This window comes from Dermacentor silvarum, chromosome 5 (genome assembly GCF_013339745.2).
Source record: "Dermacentor silvarum isolate Dsil-2018 chromosome 5, BIME_Dsil_1.4, whole genome shotgun sequence".
Lineage (NCBI taxonomy): Eukaryota > Metazoa > Arthropoda > Arachnida > Ixodida > Ixodidae > Dermacentor > Dermacentor silvarum.
In genome coordinates this window covers 128,849,717-128,869,886 of record NC_051158.1, presented here as the reverse complement: position 1 = coordinate 128,869,886, position 20,170 = coordinate 128,849,717, and the positions used below count along the sequence as shown (strand labels likewise).

Genomic DNA, 20,170 nt, shown 5'->3' with positions numbered 1-20,170 from the left:
AGAAACCGCCCGTCTGGGTCCTGTCGACGAGTCGCCAAGGGGACGCGCCGACACAATACGGCGCGGGCGACGTCGGCAACCGTCCCCTCTGGCTCCTGTCGACGAGGAGCCGCCGCCAAGGGGATTTAAGGAGGAACCAGCCCATTGTTAAGCCAGAGAGTCGCCACCGGCCGCCCCGTCGGTCTGGTGCGCTCTTACCAGCTCTTACTGCTTTGACCAGCTATCCCCAGCTAATGGCAGCTATTACAAGCTATTACCTGCTATTACTGCTATTTCTGTACAAATTTGTACATATTGTATAAAGCTTTCATCTCATCTTCGCCTGCTTCAAGACTCCGTCTCTCGTCCCGGACCCCGAGTCGCAATAGTGGATGGCAGCTATGGGATTGGCGAACCAGTATCTCAACAGCGGATGGCAAGCTGCGAGATACGAGGACCGAAGACGCCTGCTATACCGCTCGATGGCAGCTACCAGACCGACCGGCGTCAACCACTTTGGCTGGGTGAGTGCCCGATGTTTGCTTTTCAGGTCGCCAGACCTCTCTAGCACAGCAGATGTTAGGAGAGTGTTTTGTTTTTTTGGCAGACTGATTTATGCATTTACCTTCTTAAACAGTGGACTCTATTTTAAAGTAAGGTAAATTTAGTGGGCCAGCAACACGAGGAACGAGATCGCGATGGAGGAATTCCAAGTTCAGGACCTCATTCAAATTTGCGAGGAGTTGGGCATTTCCGCCGGCTCCGAAAAGGCAAGGAAAGCGATTCTCGACGTGATGCGAGCGGAGGACGTGACGACCGAGGAAGCCGAAGAGGCTTGGGAGATGATTGTGGAGCGAAGGCTAGAGGCAAAGGAACGCGAGAGACGTGAGAGGCGCGAGCTAGAAGCGAAAGAGCACGTAAGTCCCGAGGAAAAGGCAAGGCGAGAGAGCCGTCGACAGAATCAAACATGGATATGGCGCACAGCACGATATCATCTCCACACCTGCAGGGCGGGCGAGAATATGGTTAAATTTCTTGCTGATTTTGAAAAAGTGTGCGAAGGAGAAGGTGTCAACCGGGACCTCTGGTCCGAGCGGTTGATCCTGTTGCTCCCTTGTAGTCTCGCTTGCGTTTTGAAAAGCCTGCTTGATGAGGAGAAGCGGGACTACGATGAAGATAAGAAGGCTTTATTGAGTCATTTTGATGCTGTAAGTCAGGCCGACTGCCAGAACCAATTTGATAGCCACAATGCCGAGCCTGTCGAGGAGAGACCGCGTATTGAGATGGCTACTAGCTCAGTGCACCAGGGAAATGCTATGTTGCAATCGGTGCACACGCTTATCGACGAGCGCGAACACATTGTTGCGCCGCTGTCTAAAGAAGCCGCTTTGGAAATTGTGGCTGACGACGAAGGCCAGAGAGAAATTCTGCGCCCTTTTGATGGCAGCGATACGCTCAGGCTAGTCAAAGAGAGACCGCAGGGCAAGCCGGCTAGCTCAGATGGCGTCGGATGCAGTTAAGTTCTGTTAGAAGTACAGACATCTAGCGACGACCACGAGGCTAGCTTGGTTTTGCCGCCCGGAGCTATGTCGTTGCGACAAGAAGGCAGGGCACCTGCGAGTACGAGTGCCGAGACCGCGAGCTTTGCGAGCCGCGCCGAGGGCAAACGACGAAGGCGCAAGCCGAGAAAGTCGGACTCGGGCGGCGATACGAGCCAGGTCAAATGCTCCAACTGCCAAGCCGTTAGGAAAATGCGGAGCATGGTGAACCCGACGCTTAGGCGGCTGCTGCGTTCTGTAATAGGCGTGACACGCGTCGGTAAAGGCAGGATTTCGCAGAAATTCAGACGCCGCAAATTCCGCCTGTTTTCAGCGGTGTCAGGGGATTGTAAGCAGAGTAACGTAGCGAAGCATCAGGTATGCTCGATAGTTTGCTGCAATGGTCGCCTCCTTCGTGGGAGAAAGAAAGGCGACTGTCCAACGGTCAAACGGACAGCGTGTACGCGTGTCCATGAATGCGCCGCTCTCCCAGTGTTTGGGGGCAGCAGTTTGAAAGTCACGGCTACGGGCAAATCAGCCTTGTTCTGGTGTCGCGAGTGGACAATGCGTACACTCGAGAATGGACGACCTGCTCGAGCGCGTCTAAAAGGGCGTTGTTGTGAGCACCAAGTGATTGTGAACGTGCCATGGTAGTTTGAAAGCCCATTCTGTTAATTGTACTTTTAGTGATCATTTTGTTCTGTGTTTTCTTGCGATAAAGTTTAGTCGCGTGTTGAGCGTAGGAAAGGGTGGATAGGCCAAGAGCGCATTTTTTAAGGCTTTGGTCCTTTCTTTTCGCGAGACACCGACAATTTTTAATTTTTTGATCATTAGTTTACTGAGACCTGATTGCTGAACGCTCAAGTAGAGAAAGCGTCAGTGTTTTCACGTTTTGTTGTTTTTACGTATATGTAGGTTAGGCAACGCCTAAATGCTTAATTTAGATTATGACTTGTTTTTGTATTGTACGCGTTAGTTCTAAGTGTAAGTGTAGAATTTTGATTCACTTTTGCTTTCGTGTCATTAGTGTGAGTTTTAGTATTAGTTTTTGTTTGTTTTTGTTAGGACCGCCTCTGTGCTTTAAAAATGTGGTGCTCGTTTTGCCGAGTGCATTTTGACAGCACTAAGGCGGGAGCTATTTCTTTATTCGGTGACAGTTGTCGGGTTTAATTACGTACTTTTGCAAGGTGGCGCCCAGGCGCACAGATTAGCTGCGTTCAGCCTTTGCGTCATGGCCTTCGGGGGCAAAATTAAGTCATCTTCGGCAACCTTGATCTTTGCCAACCCGCCCGCATTACAGTTCAGAATCGCTTGCGACGTAATTATGATTTGATTAAGACTCGCGCATTGACAATTAAAAAAAAAGAAAAGGTCCGTATTTTGAATTCACTCTCCGATACGTGTCTCGTGTTGTTCGGGAATTTTTTTGTTGTTTTGTTTTGTTTTGTTTAGCGTAGCCAGATCTCGGAAAATGCTTTGTTCGATGATTTTGGTCTGGCGGTTTGAGGAGCATTCGGAGGGTGGTTGCTTTGGCCGGAGTGGTTTGGCGTTGTTGATTCTCGGTCGTTCCAGTGGACATAATCAGGGCCGAGCAGCAGGAAAGACCACCGGCGGGAAAATCAGCAAAGCCTGTACCTCCATCGACGACGTCGCTCAACCGGCGCATCCAATCTTCCGAGCTGCGTCAGACAGCTCGACCTCTGGATGCATTGTCTGGCGGCGGGGGTGCTGTTGTGCCGTGCTACGTGCCTATGATCGAGGCGACGGGAGCTCCCACCTCTGCGCGACAATTAAGAATTCAACGCGCGGGGAGACTTCAAAAAACACCCATCTTTGTCGCGGCGAAGCAATAGACGCGTGTCATTTCAAGCGGAACCAGGTCTTCCCCCCGTGGAAAGAAGAATACGACGCGGGTGACGCCAGAAACCGCCCGTCTGGGTCCTGTCGACGAGTCGCCAAGGGGACGCGCCGACACAATACGGCGCGGGCGACGTCGGCAACCGTCCCCTCTGGCTCCTGTCGACGAGGAGCCGCCGCCAAGGGGATTTAAGGAGGAACCGGCCCATTGTTAAGCCAGAGAGTCGCCACCGGCCGCCCCGTCGGTCTGGTGCGCTCTTACCAGCTCTTACTGCTTTGACCAGCTATCCCCAGCTAATGGCAGCTATTACAAGCTATTACCTGCTATTACTGCTATTTCTGTACAAATTTGTACATATTGTATAAAGCTTTCATCTCATCTTCGCCTGCTTCAAGACTCCGTCTCTCGTCCCGGACCCCGAGTCGCAATAAGGCATAGGCCTTCGACCTGCAGTGGACAGAAAAACAACGCTTAACCTTGCACTCCGCCGAGCAACTTGAAACAGCGAAGCTGGGCGAACGTAGCCCAGCGTTTTCCGGAAGTGCGCGCGAGTTTTATTGCGATAGCAATTATATGGACACTCCAAAGCAGATTTCTGCCGTCGGCGTCGCCGTCGCCGTTGCCGTCGCCGTCGCCGTGAGGTTCCGTATGACGTCAATGGAGATGAAATCGTCGCCGCGCGATGATAAGTGGTTCTTGAGGGAAAGGGAAAGGTTGGCGCCGAACGCTGTATGTGCGAGTGAAAGGCGCGAGGGACGCGCGCTTTCACGGGGAGTGAACGCACGGCGGAGAACAAACGCGCGTTCTGTGCCGTGCTCCCTTAAGGGCTGCAGAAGTAGGCGTCTCTTTCCTCCTTTACAATCACCATATATGTAGAGCAAACGCGCCTTCTTCTGACGCACGAAAGGCCGTGGGGGGGAGGGGGAGGGAAGGGAGGGGACGTTTAGCTGCGGTATAGTGCCTAGAATATACTTACTAAGTATATTCTAGGCACTATAGCTGCGGCATCAAGTACCTATTTATATCAGAGGCTCCGGCAACAGTCACCAACACCGCACGCATTTTGTGCGAACGTGGGCAAAACGCCGACGGCGTCGACAACAGTTCTGCGTGTTGCCGGTGCTGCTGCATGTCCAAGTTTATACAGCTGATAAAGCTACTATCATTACTCCGTATAGCTCTCTACAAATTTGCTATCGCAATTGATGCTTCGCCTTTGAGGTGAAACTGCGACAACTTTTTCATCTGACTACTCACGATGATGATAATTTCTTTTCGCGCGTCTCGGCGTTACTGCCGTCACTGCGCGTTGCACAGCGCAGTTTGCAACACCGACACCGCGTTCCAATGGAGACGCAGCGCACGGAGCGAGCGGACGTGCAGTGCATCGGCTCCGCCAAGTTTGGCTGAAGCCACGGAATTTCGACTGGAACCCTACCAAAACAGCTGCAACTGCTTTCCTGAAATTGAGAGCTACCTGGGGACACCACTCGCACCCAGGTGGGACTATTTTTCGGCTTTTTAGGACCGATTTTCATTCGCGTCTCGTGGCGGCGGCGCTGGGCCTGACGGCTGCGCCGACGCTCGGTCGCGAGTGAGTCGCCCTACAGCGACAAGATGGCTTCCCAAGAGCTACAACGCGGCCCCGCCTCGGACACCATGGCCTGGTCCGAGATTCCTGCAACTTCAGTGCCTGATAGCCCTGATTCTACGCCCATCGAGAACGAGGGACTTTTCAAGTTAGTCGAACGCCGCTCCCGCAAGAGGAACGCCAACTCCAAGAGTCCAGCCGCCACGTCGGCAGACCACTCTACACTGCAAAACGCTAGTGCGCGCGTTTCAGCGCTTCACGACGGGCTCCCACGTAAGCCCGGACCCGTTTGGAAACCAAAGCCGCTTCCGCGGCTGCACCGCGAAGACATTGTTATCATCCTGAAGCCCCGGGTGACCGTCGCTCTTAAGGATGTATACCAACATGGCGAGCTAGGAGCAGCGTTCGCAGCCTACTTGGGTACCCAGGCCGCAGCGTCGCTCAGCTTGCTCCCCACATGGGAGCAAAATCTCATCATCGCAGGCACCCGAGACCCGCACGTCGCGGACAAGCTTCTGCGTGAATTTCAACTTGACTCATCAAAAGGCCAGCTCCTCATGCACGGCCACCTGAAACTCACCGGTGAGGTGTGCCGCGGCGTCATCACCGTAGCCAACCACGAGACCAGTGAGTCTCTCCAAAACAAGTCTTCCCGGCCCTCAAGACAGATGGCAGCGCCATCTGTCTTGAGGGCCGGGAAGTGGACACCCGCCACTTCCCGGCCCTCAAGACAGATGGCGCTGCCGGCGCCCGGGCATCAACGCCTCAACACGGCAAACAGGTGAGCAGCTGGGCTAGGGTTGTCTCCTCCTCCCCCCGCCCTTCCTCCTCCCCTACCACCGTCTCCCAGCTCGACGCGGAGTACAAAAAACAGATCGAGGTGCTCCGGGCACAAAATGAGCTTTTGCTCAACAAAATTCAAAATTTAGAATCAAAATTGGCGCCCGCTGCTCCGAGCCCACAGAACTCGGACGCTATGGAGAGCGACGCGGAGCTCTCGCCTGCCCTCGTGGCAACCATCTCCGCGATGGAGGAGCGCCTTCCTCCAAACTGGGATCTATGATCGAGACCGCCATGGACCAGATCTTGATCAAGGTCATGACTGCCGTCCCCGCGATGATCTCAAAACACATCATGGACAACCCCCGCCTCCTCCGCCGGTTGGGGCCCGTTAAGGACGTATCCCGTCCTTCAAAATTCAACTGTCTGATCAATGAGTCGGAGAATGAGGACAACTGCCCCGCTCATTCTGTCATCACCCCCTTGGTGGCGCAGAGAGCTGGCTCTGGGGCAGCCATTCCCTCCTCCTCCCCCTTACAAAATTCTAACCATGGCGAGACACCTTAATCAAAGGCGTTCCCCCACCTCCAATTCGGCCATTTCAACATCAATAACACAATGGAATTGTAGAGGTTTTAAGAACCGTACTAAGCGGGCCAATTTCCGCCTATACCTTGAAACCTTCGGGTCTTTACCAGCAGTGATTGCCCTCCAGGAGCCAGGACTGGGCGCCGCACTTCCAAACTACACGACGTTCCAACAGGATCCTGCGTCTTGTCTTCTCGTACACAAAGCATACACAGCCAACTTAGTGGATCTCGACCTACAGCTCGAGTACTCCTATGTAATGGTGACTATCCTACCACTCCGCCGTAGGGACCCTCCACTGCATGTGCTCAACGTGTATTGCTCTCCCAAACTCAAGCGAGTGACTTTTGCGGACCTCTTTTGCCGCGCGCTAAGAGTAACGGGTCGCGATCCCCTCTTGATTGTGGGCGATTTTAACGCTCCCAGTCATCTGTGGGGGTATCGCAGAGAGGAGTTGCGCGGACGTAAGCTGGCGGAGCTTGCGTCTACGTTGGGCCTCACCCTCCACACGGACCCCGTCCACCCAACCCGGCTAGGAAACTCCGTGACACGAGATACGTGCCCGGACTTGACCTTCACTCGCAACATAAGACACGCAGACTGGCTCAACACCGAGGAAACCCTCGGTAGCGACCACTGCATCCTTAACACTACACTCTACACACGCCCCCTCAAGCGTTCCAAAACACAAGCCCGTATCCCAGATTGGACCACATTTAGGCAAAGCTTTGACACATTAGATAACACACCCATTTCCGAGCAGGGTTACTCAGCATGGTCCCAACACCTGCTGAAACACCTTCGCTCACATGAAACTCAGATCCAGCTGTCAGAGGCAGTCACGGACGTGGATAATCACCTCCTACATCTCTGGGAAGCCCGTCGCAGCCTCGTCCGCCGCTGGCGACGCCAGAAACATAACACAAAGCTTAAAGCTCGAATTTCCGAGCTCACCCAGAGAGCGGCCGAGTACGCGGCCCAACTCGCCGACTCCAACTGGGTGGATAGGTGCAATACGGCCGCGCGACAAATGTCCAGCCGCAACACATGGCGCCTCTTTCGAGCCCTCATCGACCCAACTCAAACACGAACCGAAACCCAGAAACATTTGCAGAGAGCCGTGCACGCTTTCCCTGGCAACACAACTCAACTGGCACAGAAACTCCGGGACCAGTATTTGTGCACAGCCCAAGACTCCCGTGGGTCTGCGTACTCTTATGCAGGCAGAGAGAACACGGAACTGGATCAACCATTCCAGCTCCACGATCTGCGGGCGGCCCTTGCCAAAATGAAACGAGGCACTGCCCCGGGAAGGGATAAGGTCACCGTGAAGCTTCTGGCGAACCTGCCCGACACGGCATACCAGTCCCTCCTCGACTACATCAACGCAATTTGGCGCGGGGACACCCCCCTGCCAATAGACTGGAAAACGGCTCTAGTAACCTTTATTCCTAAAGCAGGCAAACCAATTGACACAGATAACCTCCGCCCCATCTCTATCACCTCCTGTGTGGGCAAACTAATGGAGACAATGGTGCGGGACCGGCTATCTGCATATCTTGAACACAAAAATGTGTTTGCGGACATCATGTTCGGATTTCGCCCACACAGATCCGCACAGGATGTCCTCCTGCAACTCAATCGGGAAGTCCTTGACCCCCTCGAATGTCCCCATAATGACCGAGCATTACTCGCCTTGGATCTTAAGGGGGCATTCGACAACGTAACACACGAGATCATACTCACTCACCTAAATCAGACCGACTGTGGCCTCAACACATTCCGATACATACACCAATTTCTCACGAATCGACATTCCTACATCCGCATTCAAGACAGAGAGCACGGTCCTTACCTACTCGGCACGCGGGGAACACCCCAGGGCGCGGTACTTTCCCCACTACTTTTCAATCTGGCCATGATGCACCTGCCGGCCCAGCTGGGTGGTGTCGCCGGCGTACGGCACGCCCTGTACGCCGATGACATCACTCTGTGGGCCACGCACGGCAGCATAGCGGACATTGAAACCAGCCTGCAAACAGCGGAGACGATAGTAGACCACTATGCTCGCCACTGCGGTCTTCAATGTTCCCCCCCAAAAATCAGAATTTGTGCACCTCCGACCCTCGCCGAAGTGCACAACTAAAATCTCTCTGTCTATTGACAGTGGTCCCATACACGAAGCTGAAGAGATCCTGGTACTCGGACTCTACATCCACAAACACAGACGGCCAGATACTACATTGGCCAAACTCCGTAAGGTGGGGGACCAGGTGGGCCGCATGGTCCGCCGGGTTTCCAACAAACGCGGGGGGTTACGAAGTAAGGATGCCTTGCGGCTGGCAAACGCCTTCGTGAACAGTCGAATTCTCTATTCGACTCCTTGCCTTCACCTACGGAAACAAGAGGAGGAGGCCCTTGAGGTCATCCTCCGCAAAATTGTTAAGCGTGCCCTGGACCTCCCCGTCACCACGTCCAACAGCCGTCTTATGGCCCTTGGAGTGGTGAATACTTTCAGGGAGCTCCGGGAAGCGCACCTCACAAACCAATACACACGCCTGTCGCAAACGGAGTCAGGTCGCCGCCTTCTTGCTCGACTCCATATCCAACACACCATTCCCATGGATGATAGGTTTCGCATCCCAGAACTGTGGAGACGCGCCCTCCACGTGCGACCTGTTCCAACTAACATGTCACATGAGGATCATAATGGCCGGCGCCTGGCGCGCGCGGAAGCTCTAGCCCGACATTATGGCAACAAAATAGGTGTCTACTACGTGGACGCCTCCGGTCCTCACCACGGGGGATGGTACACGGCGGCGGTAGTTCACAACAACACAGTTAACGGCCTCACCTTTAGAGCCCGCAATGCAACACACGCAGAAGAAGTCGCCATCGCTCTCGCGGCCTCACATTCCGATTCAAAATACATAATCACCGACTCACGAGGGGCCTGTCGGAACGTCGAACAAGGCTGGACTCCGTCTCTAGCCTATCACATCTACAAAAGTTGCATACAGGATACGGACCCCGCACACCGTTACCTTATATGGTGCCCTGCTCATCAGGGGTTAGCAGGAAACGAGGCAGCAGACGCAGCCGCCCGCGCGCTCTCTCACCGGGCTGTTTTCTCCTCCCCACCCGATCAGGAACCCGATTTTAATCCGGCTTATACCTTTAAAGATATTACATTATACTATCAAGATAGTCATCGCCTTTACCCCCGCCCTTGTAAAGGCCTTAGGAAGGAGGATTAGCGGCTCTTTCTCCGCCTTCTAACGAATACTTTCCTGTGCCCGGCAGTTCTAAAGCATTTTGACCCCTCCTTTAGTGGCAACTGCCCACACTGTGGTGCGGTGTCTTCAGACACCTATCACATGGTGTGGGCCTGCCCCTCCAACCCGGCCATCCCCCCCAACCCAACCCGGGAAGACTGGGAGGCGACCCTGCTCGGCTGCCACGACTTACAGGCTCAACAAGCCTTAGTTGGGCGCGCCCGGGCGGCGGCTACCGCCACTGGCGTCCCGAACTAGGGACCTCCACCCAGTATTTGTAAGGACCAGTCCCTTACGGGCTGGTCCAAGCATACTTCCTGTCCCTAGCTCTATAGCGAAATAAATGTTTTCACCACCACCACCGCGTTCCAATGACACCGCGTTCCATAAGACGCGCTCCGAGAATGCGTCTCTCTCTCGCACTCATAGTGCGCAAAAACTCCACCTCGCAGAGCACGAGCGTACGAACGCGCCAACTGTGGCTGACGACGACGACGCTCGAACGCAATCGTATGGTTCGCGTAAATGCGTGCTCTGCAGGCGTGGCTGTATAACCTAGCGATTACGACGCTCGCTTTCGGACCAGGAGTAGGCGGGTTTAATTTCCGCCTCGGCAAGAAAGTTCATTAGATGCAAAAGCATCTTATGCTCGGGGCAGTATCCGTTCTGCGGCGTCCGCACCCATATTGCGCATGCGCAACTCTCCCTCATTCTCCTCTCCTACGCAGGTGCGCGCTCTCCTCTCCCCCTCTCCGGCACAGGTGCGGCGCAGCAAAGCATTGCATATAACTCTCTCTCTCACTCTCTCACTCTCTCTCTCTAAGGGTACGCCGATAGGTGGCGCAAGTGTCGCGGCGCAGTATAAAGCGCGCGTTCGCTGTGCTTCCGTCATTATCTCTCTGTACAACGATGTGCGAAACGCCATGAACAACGTCAACGTCGGCGCTAGTTGCAGCGGCAGCGCCACCGCTGCGGAGCAGAGGAAGGTTCGGGAAGGCGGGGTTGTTGCGTTCGGAGCTTCGGGCACAGCTGCAACGTGTGCGGCCGGCTGTGGTTCGACAACAACCTGAGCAACGTCGGGAGCGTCCAGAACGAACGTCAGCGTCGGGGCAAGTCGTGAACGTTCCCAACGAAGTGCAGGAACTCGTGCAATTCCTACCCAGGAACGTTTCCGACGACGCGGCGATCGACGTACACATCAAACGAATACAACCCCGTAGAAACGTCTCCTCTCTTCTCAATACCTTCTCTCACTCCAACTTTCATTGGGTTGTGTTGCCAAGTGAAACGAAACAGAAATTCGATGCGCTCTCTCCGCAATGCTTTCGCATCCCACCATGGTTGCCCGTAGGGTGAGATGATGTCATTTCTTCTTTTCTTTCTTGGCAGTTTCTTGCTACGCACCACAAATTACGGCTGGCTTAAACAGATTCGCTGTTAATATAGGCTTGATGATGACGATGATGACATGCTATGCAAAAAAAGGCTGAAGGTCTTCCTGCGACAACTCGGCATTTAAAATAATTGCAGCACTGTGGAAGATAAATTGACGTCTGATATCTTCATCACCAAACATGTCGAACGGCTGAATGTGGTATCAAAGAAATCACTTGTGTTACAGTTTTGGGGCACACAAATAAATGCACACAAATCGAGAAGCAGGAACAACATGTGCTAAAACTGTTAGTTGGCGCACTGCCTTCAGGGTAGTAGGGTAAGAACTTCTATCAAAACATTGCCGTTTACTCAAGGTAGGCAAATGGATTTGTTTTCCTCCGATGTGAACGAGCGAACCGGCTGAATACGATTGACTTGTCTGGCCGGTTCCCTTGAATTCGGTTCACAGTATAAGTATATATATATATATATATATATATATAAAGAAAAGAAATATGAAGAAATACCGTTTATCACGAAATACCGTTTTTCATCGCCAACCATAAGAGCGCCCACCGATAGCTGTGGGCGTTGACGCCGCTATCACTTGCAATACAATGCAGCTCTTGAAGTATGCAGAAAGGGGCACTCGTAAGTTCACCTGTTACAATAGCCCCCCCTCACATGTTGTGTTGCTTTGCTTGTCGACGTTTGTCTGAATTTGGTGACGCGTGTAGTTTCATTGTTTCTCAACCTGTTAAGTCAAAAGTAGTGAGTTGCGACCGCCAGATAATTGTTTACTTTAGTTGTTTTCGTGGGACAGCGCTGGCTGACGGGTTTGGCGTCCGACGAAAGGACCAGCACTCTACGCCCAAACCGTTCGTCGGTGTCCAAACAAAATATGTTCTGCGGAAGGGTGCGGTTTCGACACTCGTACGGCTGACCTTTTCCTGCATTGTTTTCCGCGCTGAAAGCTGGAAACGCCCATCACGTCGAATGGCGGGGCATTTGAATATACTGCTCTAATGGCAGGCCCCCCAAAACAAATTTTGCGCCTTTGAGAACAAAATGACAAAATTTCTTCCGCCGGAAGTGTTCCATCCTCACACAGTTGGTGCAAAGCCCCATGAACCGCCGATAAACCGCCAAGTTTTCAACGTATGGGCTTCTATGGAAGCTTCGCTACCATGTGTATTTACCTTGGGCATTCGCCGAAAGGTACCGATAGGTACCCATTAGGGTCAGAAACGATTCTAATAAGGAAACGTTTCTGCAAACCCTCACGGTTCTTCCTCATGGTCCTGCAATTGTTCAAACACGTTAAATTTAGGGTAGGAGAATATTCTCTCCTTGTTGCGCTACCGAGCACGAGATCATGGGATCGAATCTCGGCCGCGGCGGCCACATTTCGACGGAGGCGAATAGCAAAAAGGTCCGTGTGCTTGCGTTGTAGTGCACGTTAAAGAACCCCAGGCGGTCAAAATTAATCCGGAGGCCTCCACTACGGTGTGGCTCATAGTCACAACTGGTTTTGGCACGGAAAACCCCAGAAAGAAGCAGAAGGAGGAGAATATTCTCACAGAATTACTGAAGAATTGCACCAGTAATTATATCATGGTGCTGCGACCTGATTCAGCAGTAGAGTTAATCAAGAACAGAACAGCAGAATGCTATAGCAACTTTGGTGAGTGTAGCCGAAAACAGTGCCTTATTGGACAACTTTGTGGGCACAACTCAAAAAGGGTGTGGTCTGGGATTGGAATTGTTCTCTATTTTTACACGACAGGCTACATTAACACGTGCCGGTGTCTTTTTGCAGAATTTCCCATAGTCCTCTGCGTGCGTCGCGGTACAAGGATATGAAGACCTTTAATATTTCTGGAATTTCATGAAGGTATATGGGAATGATTCAAAGGATAAGACAGGTGCGCGGCATATTGAGAATAGAATGTTTATGTTTCGAGGTACCGGTTTGTACTAAGCAAACACGCTTGTGCAAAACTTCGAACAGCCTTCATTTGCACCAATGATCTGGTACGCAAAAATCCTGCTTTGATATATTGCAAATATACTCAAATAGCTTCGACGGTATTCCTTTGTAAGAATACTACGTCTGGGGCTGCAGCCAACTTTTCTACTTATGTGTCTTTTAATTGCACGCACTCGACACTATTTATTTTTGTGGTAAGCTTCAAGCTGCTCAAGAGTCGCACGAACACGCCTTTCCAATGACATAGCTGAAGAGGCAAAAATATTTGTAGTAATGTCTTCATAAATATTCGCCTTGAGCAAGAAATGAACTTTCAGAACACGTTATCCGGGTTTATTATCTAAAATACATTACACCTAAACTGTAAAAGAAGTTTGGAAGCACGTTCGCATGTTCACAAAACCAGCCCATTATTTTTTAGGAAGACGTTGGTACAGTAGAAAGAAACGAAACAAGAACCGTAACTAAATGTCCTGGATTTCGGAATATGCTATCTGGCGGAAAACTACCAAACTAAGCAGCAACAAAGTGATAAAAAAGCGCGGCGCAACTGGCTTCGAACCTGCCAACTCACGATCTTGGTATCAGTGATCTTTAAAGCCCCTATATATAAAAAGTAGCGCCATCCACTTCCCTCCTCCTCCGTTCCACTATCGCGCTCGGCGCAACCAGCGCGATCGAGGCGCGATATCGACAGTGGCGCCGCCTGCGTCGGGCCTGCCGTGGCAGACGACAGCTAACGCGCTACCAGAGGAAATCCGAGGAAAACTTCGATCGCGCCCTGCGGAGACGTTTTTGAGGCGCGAGTTTGCTTCGTCAGTCAATAACTGGTCTTAATAATGCCGTTTTGGAAGTAGCAACGCGACGATGCGAGACGGCGCAAATATCAAGTGTGCAGCAAGCGTTTGTGCACGCCGGATGGTAAACAAAAAAAGCCTTTTGCCCTCGCCTTGTCGGTTGCGGCAACTTAAGGCGCAGCAGCATGCCATCACAACGAAGTTCTTGTCCCTAACACGTTTGATCCTTTTGTGCGTACAGCACTTTAGTCGCACAGGCCCGAGAATGGCAGTCGGAGCGCGCTGGAAAGAAAAAAATATACAAAAGCGCGACGCGAACTTCCACGTGACACGGAATGGCCAATGGGGGAGCGGAGGAGGCTGGGGCGACAGGAGGCGGCTAACAGAGGGCGAGGAGGAAGCGCCGGGGTGAGCGCGGTAGCGGCAAGATCTAAGAATGGCGCTACTTTTATAAATATAGGGGCTTTAAGTGATCTTGACGTGTGGTCGCTCAGAAAGCTCGGCTATCGCTTCAATCTTCTTTTTTTCTTTAGTGCATAGAAAGTAATATGGGAGGTATATTACAGTGCGGACATGGCTACACACTTAAAACTCGGGAAACAAACACATGCGTCCAACAAGTGCATACGTCAATCGATGCAATAGGTTCATCGCAAATTGCTTCTTACTAGCCAAAAAAGCCTCCCCAATTTGGCCTTTCCCATAGACTCCCATACTTAAAACTTCGCTCGCAATTTGGAATGGGTTTTCTGCCGTAAGTAATGGTACCGCTTGCATGAGATGTCGTGCTAAGCGCATAGAACCTATTTACACGGGAATATTTTGAAAGATAGCTTCTACGATTAGTTATTTGGGAAAAACGACGCTCTCCCATAGAAAACGCGCATGTTTTCAGAGGAGGCCGCTGGAGGCGCTGTTAGGCGATATCCACTATTAGGTTGTCACTCTCACGAGTGAAGCCGACGGGAGCGGACGTGTCGAGTCGAGGTGCCATTTCAGCGCAGCAGGAGCAGCGTGCCAAAGAGATAAGTTTTGTTATTTTATATTTCACTTTTTGGTTTTTTAGGAGGGTTAGCTTAGCCAAACAATCTTTATAAATTATTTTAATGCTTTCTCACTTTCTTGGTCTTCTCGCTTAGATAAAAGTAGGTAAAAAAATTTTTTTTTCTTTTCCACATCTACGCCTTGTTAGTACGAGATGATGGTTGGTACTAGGGGGAACCCACGCGTGCGTTGTTCTGAGTGCGAGCGTTCCTACGCGCTGGAAGAAACGCGGTTTAAATCAGCACGCGAAGCGAATGGTGCAGATTTTATCTGTAGGATGTGTGTGCCAGGGTCGCGGCTAGACCGCCTAGAGCAAGACAAGGATAAGTTAGCTTAGCGGGTTGGAAAGCTAGAAAAGGAACTTCAAATCGAGCAGAAGCAGAGGAAGGAGGCAGAAGAAAAGCTAGCTAACGCAGAAATCCAGCTGAGCGCCACCATTCTGCAAAGCAATGATGAACGCATCGAGGCGAGCACCGCGAACGGAGCTGGTTCCGATGCGAGTGCAGAGACAGCCGAACCCGCCACGCCGGTAAGCAGTGGCGCAAACGTCAGTGATAATCACGAAGGGGATACCACTGACGCGGCCGGGGAAGAAAACAAAGCCAAGGGCAAGGATAAGAAAGGAGGGGAGGGCATTGTGACTTCGGGGGCAGCTTTCGGCGGTGAGGGGGAAGGAAAGCGTCGAGTTGTCTTTGTTGGGGATTCCAACATGCGTAAAGTAGAACCGGCGATAGCAGAGAGGGTAGGGGCAGACGAACGAGTCCAGGTTAGCGCGCTTCCGGGAAAGCCGATTAGAGAGGTGATCGCGAAGGCCAAGGAACGCATGTGGGACACAATGGAGGAGAGACACCTAGTGGTGATAATGGGCGGAGTGATTGACGTACTGAACGGACGAGGAGCAGGAATCACAAAGCAAATAGCCAAAGGGGTCACCGACCTGCGGAATGTTTCAAAAGAAGTACAAATCGCGGTGTGCACGGTGCCAGAGGTTGAAAGGCAGGGTTATAAAATTGAAAGGGCAGTTCTTGCCGTAAACAGGGAAATTTGGACTCTAGCTAAAGCAATGAATTTTACGGTCATTGACATCAACCGTGAAGTGCACCGAGCAGGCCGCGAAGGCGCTTTTGTGCGTGACGGGATACATTTTAGTGAAAGTGTAGCAACACCGGTCGGAAGTCGACTCGCGGCACGAGCTGTAGCTTTTTTAGGCGGGCCCCAGGCAATCAGGAAGCAGGATTAAGTATTGAACATAGCGAAACACCAGTAAAGGGCAGAATTAGGCGACCAGGAGTCAGGAAAAGACGCAGAAAGGATAAGAATAGAGAAGGTAAAATTTGCTACATTAACATGCAGGGTGGTCGTAAGCAGGAAAAATGGCTGGAAATTCAAACGCAACTGAATGATGAAGCGATTAGTGTGTACGCCTTGACCGAAACGCATCTACGAGATTTGGAGCAGCCGCCTGTTATTGACAACTTTGTATGGGAAGGGTGCAACAGAATGACCGGGTCAAGGAAAGGCGGAGGCGCAGGCGTACTAATTAGGCGAGGTCTGAAGTGGCGAAGGGTAAACGAGACATGTAAAGAGCATTTATGGATTAGTGGTACATGGCAAGGTAAAAAGACGTGGCTGGGAGTAGCTTACCTATGGACAGGTAGTGATAGCAGGGAAAAAAATAAGGAATTGGTCGATTGCATTAGAAGCGATATTAATGAGTTCAGTAACTCGGGCCAGGTGATATTAGTGGGAGATATGAACGCGCACATGGACGATTTAGACGGATATACTGATTACAACGGCTCTCTAGTGCTGGATTTGTGTGATGAACAGAACCTTAGAGTAGTTAACAGGGAGAATAAGTGTCATGGACAGGTAACGTGGCAATGCGGAAACAGGCAGTCATGTATCGACTACGCCTTAGTCTCAGAAATGGTCTACGAACAACTGGACCAAATGATAATAGACGAAAATGGAAAAAATAGCCTGGGAAGCGATCATAGACGTTTAGCATTAAAGTTTGGGAGAGATACCAGCGCAGAACATGAACCAATAGCCTCAGAGTTTTTAAAAATGAATGACGAGCAAATAACAGAGATCGCAAACAACATAGAGAAGAAAATTGAGGCTTTTCCTACAGCAGTCTGGGAATATAAGGAACTGGTGGAGGTTATGCAGCATGAAATAAGGCGGACACGGCAATACAATTGTTGGATTGGAAAGAGGAAACCACGTAAGTGGTGGAACAAGGAAATTAAACAAGCTATAGAAGAGCGTAAAGAGGCATCTAGGGTTCATCGAGAAGCCAAAAAGTTGGGATTACAAGAAGAAGAGGTGCTCCTTAGATGGAATACATACCGAGAAAAGAAAAGGGTTGCGAGTGAGCTCGTGCAAGAGAAAATTAAATGCGCAAGTGAACGTTGGGTGCATAACATTCACAAAAGAGACAAAGGCGCCCCAAAAAGATTCGGGAACCATATAAAAGCACTCGGAGCTCCAACTAGAAACTCGCAAACGGCTATAAGGGATGAAGACGGTAACATCTATGAAGGCGATGATGCGCTGCGGTACATCACAGACGTTATCAGGCATAACTTCGGTACGAGAAAAAGCGTAGTTCAGACAACAGATCCAGCAACAACAGAGAGGCCTGAGAGATCAAAATTCAGCATAGAAAGCTTTTATTGGAAAAAGGCAGCAGAAAATGTCCCTAACAACACGGCCGCAGGACCCGATGAAAACCCAATACAGCTAATCAAAAACCTCGGTCCAAAAAGCAAGGCACTGCTGACTAATGCCATAGAGCAAGTGATTAGAACAAAGAATATTCCCGTTGGATGGCGTGAAAGCAAGATGAATCTTATCTACAAAGGCAAAGGAGATAAGGATAAGACGAGCTCGTACAGGCCAGTTACAGTAACGTCGGTGATATATAGAATGGCAATGCAAGCCATAAAATTAGAACTGTCGAAGTGGGTGGAGGAAAACGGTGTATTGGGGGAACTACAGAATGGGTTCAGGCCAGGCAGACGCTTAGAAGACAATATGTTTGTACTAACTCAGTGCATAGAGATTTCAGTAGCTCAGAAAAGACCTTTATGGATAGCATTTCTAGATATTAAAGGAGCTTATGACAACGTAGACAGGGAATTGTTGTGGGATATTCTTCAATACGAAGGCATAGATGACGATTTCGTGGAGCTGCTGAGGGAGATATATCGAGACAACCAAGTACAAGTGGCATGGGAAGGCCGAAAAGGAAATGAAATGGTGGGAATTCACCAAGGATTGAAGCAAGGATGCCCTCTGTCACCGTTGTTCACGCTTTACGTCAAGGGTATAGAAAGACGACTAGAAAACAGCGAATTAGGTTTTGATTTATCCTACATGCGTAATGGACAAATGGTGCAACAGAAGATCCCTGGACTGATGTACGCAGACGACATTGTGCTACTGGCGGACAATAAAAAAGATTTACAGATACTTGCGAATATCTGTGGGAACGCAGCGACAAATCTAGGCCTTAAGTTTAGCACAGAGAAATCAGGGATTATGATCTTTAATGAGCACACGAGTAACTTCGTGGTTTCAATTCAACAGCAAGTAATACCCATAGTGAAGCAATATAAGTACCTCGGCGTACACATAAACGAAGGAAAGAATTACTCAAGCAACCACCAAGATAATCTGAAAATAAAGGGGAAGCGGAATGCAGCAATAATGAAACACAGAGCACTGTGGGGCCACAATAAGTATGACGTGGTGCGTGGAATCTGGAAAGGAGTAATGGTGCCAGCGCTAACATTCGCAAATGCCATTATATGCTTAAAATCGGATGTATTGGCGGGTTTGGAAGTTAACCAAAGATCAGTAGGCCGGTTGGCTTTGGGAGCACACGGTAATACGACAAATGAGGCAGTGCATGGAGACGTGGGTTGGGCCTCTTTTGAAGTCAGAGAAGCACAAACCAAAATTAGGTTTGAAGAAAGGCTCAGGAACATGGATGAAAATAAATGGGCGGCTAAAGTGCACAAGTATCTCTACATGAAAAGCGTGGACACGGAATGGAGGAAGATGTCAAGGAAGTTGGCAACCAAGTACAGGATAATCGAAACTGTAAATAGACAACCAGGGGTCATCAGAAAGAAAGTGAGAGAAATAGAGACCGTGAATTGGATGCAAAGAATGGAAACGAAAAGGACAATGGAGATTTACAAGAATGAGAAGAAAGAAATTAGAAGGGAAAATCTGTACGATAACACAAAGGGCAGTGCCTTGCTATTTGAGGCTCGAGCCGGTTGCCTAAGGACGAAAACATATCGGAACAAATATTCGGAATTAGATGAGACATGTGTATGCTGCAGTAAAGATCCAGAGACCACTCAGCACATCCTAATGGAATGCGACGGGATCCACCCAGCGAGAACCGTAGGTAACGTGCAACTCCCAGAAGCGCTTGGGTTTAAAGTGGAAGGAAACATAAACAGATCAGCCGTAGAGATCAGCAAGAGACGATTAGAGTACTGGTGGAAAAGAAGTAGGGAAAAGATGGATGCGACCTGATATCTTAAAATCATAGGCAGCGGTACAAGGTAAATTTTTGAAAACGAAAAATAATGATAGGTATACAGAAATGCTAGATAAAGAACATGTATAGTATACCTGATTAAATCAAGCAGGCTAGGTGACTATTTGTCGCCGCCCCGTTTCAAAGGGGATGCCAATAAATCATCATCATCATCATCATCACCGAATTCCTGGTAATGTGTGTTTACGTGTGCTTACGCAATTGCATGACATCTTCACCATCTTCACGAAGTGGAAGGGACGTGTAATTTTTTAACGAAGTTCTCGCAATAAAACACTTAACACACCTGTATCGTGAGTGCACGCTGTCGAAACTATGATCATTAGCATTGGCTCGAGCGTGGTCTTTTGCCGTAGCTGGCTCGTTGGTGCACCTCGGTTTGAGCTCGTGCTCGACACGCACTCGTGCCACTGCTCTCGCTTTTGTTGTCATCTGCTTCCACAGCTGGGTGTGTTGCCGCCACGGAGTAAGATAAGACAGGAGCGCCGACTCCGCTCGTCTGGAAGGGACACATTCTGCAACGCCGGCTCCTGCTTGACAGCGTGTTCGCCAGACGGCGCTACGAATTAAGAAAAACTCTGCAGCGGAGAGGAGCAAAGGCGCGGGGACTCTCTCGCGGCGCCTGCTTGCCTATCCGTTTTGTCGTCTGCTCCGCGCACGCCCTGACGACTGTAGTACTTGCGCTTTATTATTTGCGCGCATATATTTTTTGTGTTTGATTGCTGTCAAATTGAGACGGCCAACGGTCCTCGTTTGTAGGAGACGACA

At 50.5% G+C, this 20,170-nt stretch overlaps 1 protein-coding gene across 1 annotated transcript; it reads left to right on the top strand.

Moving 5' to 3' along the window:
• Window positions 1-321: 321 nt before the first annotated feature.
• LOC125945765 (uncharacterized) lies at window positions 322-3,370 on the top strand. Its single transcript, XM_049668053.1, has 2 exons — window positions 322-503; window positions 3,090-3,370. Exons 1-2 carry the CDS (start codon window positions 413-415, stop codon window positions 3,368-3,370), a joined length of 372 nt encoding a protein of 123 aa, XP_049524010.1. The 5' UTR covers window positions 322-412.
• The last annotated feature ends 16,800 nt before the right edge of the window (window positions 3,371-20,170 follow it).